The sequence below is a fragment of the Triplophysa rosa genome, linkage group LG22, assembly GCF_024868665.1.
Source record: "Triplophysa rosa linkage group LG22, Trosa_1v2, whole genome shotgun sequence".
In the NCBI taxonomy this organism is placed as follows: Eukaryota; Metazoa; Chordata; class Actinopteri; order Cypriniformes; family Nemacheilidae; genus Triplophysa; species Triplophysa rosa.
Window position 1 is genome coordinate 15,774,098 of NC_079911.1, and position 8,827 is coordinate 15,782,924.

General features: G+C 40.0%; 1 protein-coding gene across 1 annotated transcript in view; it reads left to right on the top strand.

Annotated features, from left to right (window-relative positions):
- Positions 1 to 8,116, top strand: part of LOC130545948 (reticulon-4 receptor-like 1) — a 77,918-nt gene extending 69,802 nt beyond the window's left edge. Inside the window, exons 2-3 of the mRNA XM_057320884.1 lie at positions 3,864 to 4,315; positions 5,680 to 8,116. Of these exons, the coding sequence (XP_057176867.1) occupies positions 3,864 to 4,315; positions 5,680 to 6,564 (1,337 nt within the window). The 3' untranslated portion in view covers positions 6,565 to 8,116. The remainder of the gene's footprint in view (positions 1 to 3,863; positions 4,316 to 5,679) is intronic.
- Positions 8,117 to 8,827: the final 711 nt, after the last annotated feature.

Sequence of the window (8,827 nt, forward strand, 5' to 3'; positions counted from 1 at the left end):
AAAGAAATGTAACATTAAAAAATTATTATTACTTCACCTTTAATAAAAAGAACATACACAGAGATATTACGACAGTGTTTTGGCCTACATAAAGCTTAGCCTACAGTATGAGTATGTTGTGTTATATTATATCATATTGCATTACATCCTTTATACTATAGATTATACCTATATTACATTATCCGGCCCAGGTGCACGGGAAATATTCTCAGTAGAAATATAATGAAAATATTCTGAGTGACTTTGATGGTTGGAACCTGTCTGATAGGATCCCCAGTGGCTGGATCTTCCTAATGAGAAGAGACATCATAATATGTTTAATGTACTTATCATTATGTGCTAGAGTTATATTAGACTCCATATGTGTGCAAGGCAGAGAGAGACAAAGGAAAAACGAGAATGGGAAACAGGAGAGGTGACCGGAAGGTTTTGCTCCGCCTCCCGTAACGTAAAGGGATTTCTGCAGCCGCTGTAATGTGATAAGAGAGAAAATCAAAGAGGGACATTATAGAAGAGTGAATGAAAAATGAGAATAAAGGACAATGTACACAAAAATTAGAAAGCGGTTGAAAAGAGAGAGCTAAAGATATATGTGTGCATGTGACTACACTATACTACAATTAAAGGGACAGTTCACCCAAAAATGACCATTCTGTCATCATTTACTCACCCTCTTGTCATTTTAAACATGTATGACTTTCTTTGTCCTGCAAAACACAAAAAAAATATTTTGAAGAATGTTGGTAACTGAACAACAGCGCCGGCGGTACTCATTCACTTCTATTATATGGACACAAATCCAATGCAAGTCAATTGAAATATCTTCTTTTGTGTTCTGCAGATGATGACAGAATTTTCATTTTTGTTGGGTGAATTATCACTTTAACAGGTCCCAATGCTGACAATACATTTTATGTTTATCTACAGTATTTGGCAGACACTTTTATCTAAAGCAACTCCATTTGGGATATAGGCGAACAATTTATCACTTTATGCGTTTCCTGTGAATCGAACCCGTGACCCTGTGATTGTTAGCGCCACACTTTATCACAAGATTTAAAACTAGCTGAAACCAGCCAAAAAAGAAGCGATGAACATTAAAGGTGAACAAAAATAATGAATTCCCTAAACAAGGAATGTACAGTGACAGTGTGAAAGAAGAAGGCATTGAACACGTCCTGCCGCGCTGGCATATGTTCCATTCTGTGACAGCAAAAGCACTTTTTAAAACGTTTCTTTCAAAGGCCTGCACATCTCTCTTTCTCCGGATAAAACAGACAATCTTTGTTTCACAGCGCACAGCTGCAGAGGCCCGGCCCGCTAGTTAGCAAACGCTAAATTGACTCACGCCAACCCATCAACAAACGTGAGATAAAATTAACATTTAGCATGACGACCTAATTGCTATTGAGCGGAAGTTTCAATTACGACGTTACCTTAGGAGGCATTTAAATCGTAAATTAGACGATGAATAAAATACCACATTTCCGCAAATCAATCCGATTTTATTGCTGGTAAAATAATGATCTTTGCCCGGGGGTTGAAAGAAAACCTTCACGTTTCGAATCATTGCGAATAGCTAATGGGGGCCAGCGTTTCTCGCCAAAAGGTGCTGTCATGTTGTTAAGGCCGTGTCAGGGTGTCCTTAATCAGTGCTCTGTTTAACCTTCCTGTAACCTGAACAGATATACTTAAATGTATTTTCATTTGTAAGTGCAGCCCCAGGGAGAAAAGGCAGAGGACGTGCTTTGACCTTTTATTTAAGCGTTAATAATCTAACACACCGTATTCGTGCTTGCCAGTTCATCCTGTGAACCACGTGTGTGCGTACCAGAGAGAGAGAGAGAGAGAGAGAGAGAGAGAGAGTGAGAGCAAGATAGATAAGCAGACACGCTGTCTAGAAGAGTTATTCAGATGCAATATAGCATGGTAATACGGCCTGGTTTGGCTCTAGTCCATTTTCATAATCAAATCAAGAGAATCCTATCAGACAAATTCAATTCCTAGTTGCAGCAATAGAGCTGTGTATTCAGCATTCATTTTCAGAAGAATACACTTCATTTCACTGGCCAAAGACTGTAATTTTGTTGACATTGTTGGAATGCTGTTATAAATTGTAAGCAAATTGAATATTTGGGATAGAAAGTGTCAGAGAAACAGTCGCGTGTCAAACAGAAAGGCAAACATTTAAACGGGAAGGATTACATATGTTATCTGAGGCCATTTCAAGCCGTATTAGGCGTTGGGGTGCGATGTGAAACAAAGCTCGGTTGGAAAGGTCATCTGTCAAGTGTGCGTATACTGAGGGGATCGGCGCGAGCTTAAGTCAATACAAACACGCGTGTTGATGCATGTACAAATACGCGTATTGAGAAAATAATGATTTGAAGGATGTGGAAAGTCTGCTTGCTGTAATACAAAGCGTCCGGCTGTCTAATGAAGCTAAATAAAGATAAACTTCTTTTTAGTGCAGAAAATACACGCATGAGTCTCTTAAGTGAGTTTGGTTTCAACCTAGTATGCACAGAAAATTAAACTACATTTAGAAAAATAAAAATGAGGTCATCATTTATTGACCCAAATCTCTATGGACTATTTCTTCTGTGAAACAAGTGAAAGAATATATTTTGAGAAATGTCTGTGTAGTTTTGTGTCCATACAATGGAAGTCCATGGGGGCCAATGCTTCCAACATTCTTCAAAATATCTTCTTTTGTGTTCTGCAGAAGAACGAAAGTCAGAGAGTTTACATATGGGTGAGTAAGCGATTAAAGAATTGTATTATTGGATGAACTATCCCTCTTAACATCATAACAACAAAAAAAGAGAAAAAGTGCAAGTTTCATTCCAGTCTCAGCCTCACTCTCAGCGGGTGAGTTATAGGTCTCTTCTGATGGGATCACTGACAACAGGGGAAAACATTTCAAATTAAAAGTCACTAACCATATAATGTGCATTGTTAGAATAGCATAGAATAGAATGAAATAGCCTCATTAACATTTAAAAGGTACTGTTGGAGGAAAAAGCCTTCCCGATTTTGTGTCACTTTAGAAGCTATAGCAAAAATAGGCACACCAAAAGAACAGATAATGCAGACTATGTTATACAGTATGTGGGTTCAGTGGTACATCACATTCTGCTGTTGTGCATTTATTAAAAAAACTGTTCATAATTCTCCATGTTACTTAGTTTTAATATTTTCATATTTAAATTTGGGGACACCGTTTTTCTTTTATATACTAATTGCAAAACCAGTTGAGGACTAGTGCTATAGATCACATCATCACTCATCTCTCCAGTTTAGAGTCACTGTCAATCAATATTAATCTCTCTGCAAACTAAATGACTCACACTTTCCATCTCTTCTTCGAAACTCTCCTCACCTCTAAATCTCCCTTTCTCTCTCATTCCCATTTCAATTCAACATCAAAGAGCTGAATCAACACTGAGCCAACGTTCACTTTCACTACAGCGCCCTTCATCACAACCTTACCCTCAAGAACATTTTCATCACATTCTTATTCTCTATCAGACATGCATGTTCTTTCTTCAATAGTGGTTTTATTTTCTGTTGCGAAGGGCTTATCATTCACATGCACACACGGAACTGCTCATGTATGTGTTTGTTTTCCCTGCGACCTTTACCAACATGGATTTTCTTTTGTAAAAGTCTAACCTTGAATGTGGGCTCTATTGCATTCAGGGATGTAGATGAGGATGTATCTTTAGTTATCTGTAGCTCATCTGGTAAAGCATGCTTGGCGCTTGCAAGGTCATGGTACATTTATGCTGATCTAAGCTGGTCTCTTTAACAGCGAAAGCTCTCCTTATCTCATTTAGTCATCTCTGCTGTCTGTTCCATAGGCTGTGGCCTGGAGTTTCTCCTGGTGCTGTGCGGTTTAGAGCTGACCCAGACGTGTCCACATCACTGCATCTGCTACGACTCCCCCAGCACGGTGAGCTGCCAGGCTCACAACTTCCAGGTGGTTCCAGAGGGAATCCCGGCCGAGAGCGAGCGGGTCTTTCTTCAGAACAACAAGATCCAGCGACTGCTCCAGGGCCATTTCAGCCCCACCACAGTCATGCTTTGGCTGTACTCCAACAACATTTCATACATCCAGCCCTCTACGTTCATGGGCTTCACCCGACTGGAGGAGCTCGACCTGGGAGACAACCGTCACCTCTGGTCTTTGGCTTCTGACACTTTTCAGGGCCTGACCCGACTCCATGCCCTTCATCTCTACCACTGTGGCCTGATCACTCTGCCCGCTGGGTTATTCGATGGACTTCATAACCTGCAGTACCTCTATTTACAGGTATGTGTGGCATTTGAAATATTTTGGTAACATATCTGGCATTTCTGAGATAGAGGACTATGAATGATGGGAGCACCAAGGAACTTATAAAACTGTTTGGTTACTTTTAAAGGACCTTAAGTATTTAAAGGAATATTTCACCCCAAAAATAAGAATTCTGTCAACAATCCACAAGTTGTTTCACACCAGTATAAATGTCTTTGTTCTGTTGAACACAAAAGAAGGGGCACCATTGACTACCATAGCAAAAAAATGTCTTACCTAATAGCACCCCAGAACTGTTGGATTACAAACATTCTTCCAAATAGCTTTTCTGTGTTCAGAAGAACAACCCAATTTAAATAGGTTTGAAATAACTTATTTTTGGGTGAACTATCCCTTTATAATAATCTGTTCTACCAGAAATGACTTTGTGTAATATTGTGTGTATATCATCTCTGCCAAATTGAGTGTGAATTTATAAAACGCTTGACTTGGCACAGTTGTGCTGACACTTCTAACTATACAAAACCCTTTTGGTGACAGCAAAAAGTGCCCTTTCGTAGGGTTATCATTTTTATTTACTGTGTACCCGGTTTCAACTGTTGCTCGGGAATCATCTGACTTGTCAAGTGAACCCTGATAAGATCAGTCCAGAATGTTCATTGGCTTCTGCGGCCCTGGCAGCAAAATCTCTCGCCTCAGTAAAAAGATGACCAGCCACAATATTTTGTTCTAATGATAATGTCAAAAGGGAAACATACTGTTTGAGTACCAGGAACGCTATGAACGCACAACACTTGGTGTTTGACTTATGCATGCAGGGTCATGCAGCGTTATCATTGACGAAAACTAAATAAAAAAAGTTAGAGTAAAAATGAAATAAACAATACTAATGAATAATGAAAATGCCAAAAATGGCCATAATTTAAAAGAAACTCACAATTAACTCTGAAACTTATAAAAAGTTAATAATTGTGTATTTTTATACATTATAAGTTATGAAATCAAAACAAAAACTAAATTAAATTGAAGAAACTAAATGATAGCAAAATTATAACTTTTTTGCGTTCATAAATTATTATTTATCTTTGAAAAGGTAATTATTATGAGAACACAAAGTTTAGAACCACATTGAAAGAAATATTTTTTACCGCTCTATCCTATGAAATGTAACCATGAGAGAAAAATATGCCATAAAAGAAATATAAACAAATGAAAGTGAAAAGCGGATCTTTCTAATGCTGTATCTAAAATATGAAGATCCAAGTCATTTTTGAACTGTTTTTATAAAAAGAACAAAGCTAGATTTGCTGATGTAGTGAGGATGCATTATGCATGTTTTTTGTAGCCGTTATTGACTGTTGGTTTCTTTGGCACTGCAGAACAACCAGCTGGAGTTTCTCGAGGATGACATGTTCATTGATCTGCTGAACCTCAGCCACCTATTCCTGCATGGAAATCGACTGTGGAGCCTTCACCAGAACACGTTCCGTGGCCTCGGGGCACTAGATCGCCTGCTGCTCCATCAAAACCGGCTCCAGTGGGTTCACAAACAAGCTTTCCACGACCTCCGTCGCTTGACGACCCTCTACCTGTTCAACAACTCTTTACCCGAGCTGCCAGCCGAGAGCCTGACTCAGCTGCCCACGCTGGAGTACCTGCGTCTCAACGACAACCCCTGGGAGTGCGATTGCAAGGCCGTGCCGCTCTGGGATTGGCTACGGCACTTCCGTGGCTCCACCTCTTCGTTACTGTGCGTGGCTCCGCCCGAGCTGGAGGGGAAGGATCTGAAACGGCTGACGAAAGAGGAGCTGCCTTCCTGTACGGGCTCAGAATCCCTCCATCAGAGCAAATCCAGCAACCAGGGGGACGTAGGAGTGTCGCTGAAGAAAGATCACCATCATAGATCACACAATCACCATCATCATCCTCACCTGCCACATCAAGATCAATACTACCCCACGGCTCCATCTTCCCTCCCCCGACCCCCGAAATCCGGCCGCAACAGAAACTGCACCAGGCACCGCAGCCGCAAGGGGAACGGACAGAATGAGGTTTATAACCTTAATGAATTGGCCAATAAGGACTCTGATGACAAATATGACCCGTCAAAACCGAGACGGAAGAACAAGTGCATCCCACGGACCTCAATGGGGCCCCCTAGTGGTGTGCAAAGAGCAAACAGCAGGGCGACGTCCCTCCTGGTACCTTGTTTCGTCATCCGTCTTTGCTTATTGGCGTCGCTCAATGCCCTTATTTTCCGCTGAGCTCGAGGAAACCTCTCGGGATGGTTTTGCCGAAAACTCAGTCCTCTGTGTACTCTGGCTCCTACACTTCAGTGTGTGAATGTGTGTGTGTGTGTACGTGAGTGTGTGTACATGTGTACAAAAGTGCGTGGAACTTTGGCGAGCCCATTCCTAGGGACATGCGTGAAGTTACGGGGCTGGAAATAAAGCGGAGATGAAAACAAACTCTGGGGATTGTGGACTGGAGAGATACAGAACACTAAATGGACTAATGTTATCCCCACCTGGTCGAAAATTGTGAGCCTGTCTCTTGAATTTCTGTCGCTCCAGATAGATTAACCTGACCTATTAAACCAGGGCATATTAAATAACGGAAAAAGACCATCTGTATATTTAGTTCTTCATTACACATCTACCGAATCATAAGCTGCCCACTGTGGTCAAGCTTACCACCATTAATACTTAAGAGCACCCTCTCTGGCCTTTGACTTGCACACAGGCCCGGGCTCTCAGCGGGGGGCAAGGGGAACGTTAGCAAAATAAACAAGCCAATGATTTAGGCAGAAGATGGCATGAGCCGTTACCATGGGAGGGGTGTTGTTAACACCTTCAGCACCTGTGAAAATAAAAACACAAGCTAAGCACAAAAGAAAAGGATGTGTTAATTAAGTTGAAGGATGATTTTTTTGTCTCAATGTGAGGTGTAAGAATTATTGCAATATTTACACATTCGATTATATGGCTCTGAAGCGGCTGCAGTATGCTTGCGTACTCTGAGGTCAGAAAGAGAAAAAAGTAGAGTTTGCCAAAGGATTATGGGATTGCTCTGGGTTTCGGTGTATCTGTGCATTTATATTTGTTGATTGTACCCTGAAGATAGTGTTTTGAATGAAAAAAAATGAGGGCAGATGTTATTAAAATGTGGAAAGGTCAAGGGAAGCTCGTGCAAAAACTGTAATATGTTTTCTATCACCCGAAATGCAATAGTTGGCTCTCTTCTAACCTAATAGAGAAAACAACAATACAAGTTAATGTTTGCACATGTACTGTGCAGTTAAAAAAGAAAAGAGAAGCTGAGGGAAATATGGAAAGCCAGAATGACCCTTTCTGACCCATGCTGCCGTTGAGCCATAAAAATGTTTGTATTGAAATACTAAGAAAGCAAAGAGAGATTATTAATGAAAAGTCATAGCGCCCCCTTTTGGACAGGTGGAGCAACAGCACATTCCCCACCTCTCGCCCACCCACATTTTCAAGTTTCTACAAAAGTGAACTAAAAATATTATGACATAACTGTTTATTGTGCGCATTTGTTTGTTTGAGAATACTTGCCACTTATTAAAAAATAACTGTATTTTAACATCTATAGGGGAGGGGGGAGTTTTTTGTATTCATGTAACGTTTCTTTGTACATTTGTCAAAAAATGTTAGTCATAAAAGGTACACCATGCTAACACCTTTGTCGTCTTCCTGAAATTTACTTCCTCCCCTTGTTTCATCCAACTTTCTGTCTGTTATAACACAACACCAGACTCAGAAGCTGTTTCTAAAGAACATTAAAGAGAAACATGGTCTCACTGCTTATGGCTGTGTTTGTGGACACTTCGGTTTTCTTCTTTATGCACAGCATTTGAGGGAAAATACAATTATAACTACAATAAAATATTCAGATCAGATGATGTTTAGGCAAGGAAATTATTATACAAGACAGAGCTTTTAGTTTCCTGGGCCAAATACAGTTACCTCAAACACATTACATTATAAATCTCATCGAATCACAGGGTTGATTTACATTTGCAGGTTTCTCTACACTCAACGGAAATGATTAGACTGATATATACTTTGAGCATAATTCCTTCAGGGATCTCTGCTCTCTACTCATGTATCCCAGCCTGAAGAGTTTTAGAGAAACGCTAAGAAAAAGAAAAAACAGACACACGACAGAACAAAGTGAAACTATTTCAGGACATAAAAAGCTTCGACACTGAAGGTCACAAAAATGATTGTTAATGAATATTGTGTGGAAAAATTCAATTTCCTTCTTTCTGCCCCTCGGCTCGTGATGAAAAGGGATATGAGAGCTGGGATAAAATCTGGTTTTGTTTTCACATTCACTTTAAACTAGATATCTGGGAATAAAAAGTCTATTATTCAAGACCACAGACTGGCCCTGAAATGTTAAATATCTGAAGTCTCAAGAGTGTAATACAAAAATCACATAAGCATCCAATTCTGTTGGAATCAATATCTCATTCTAAGGTAAGAAAAACATAACAGTTCATTA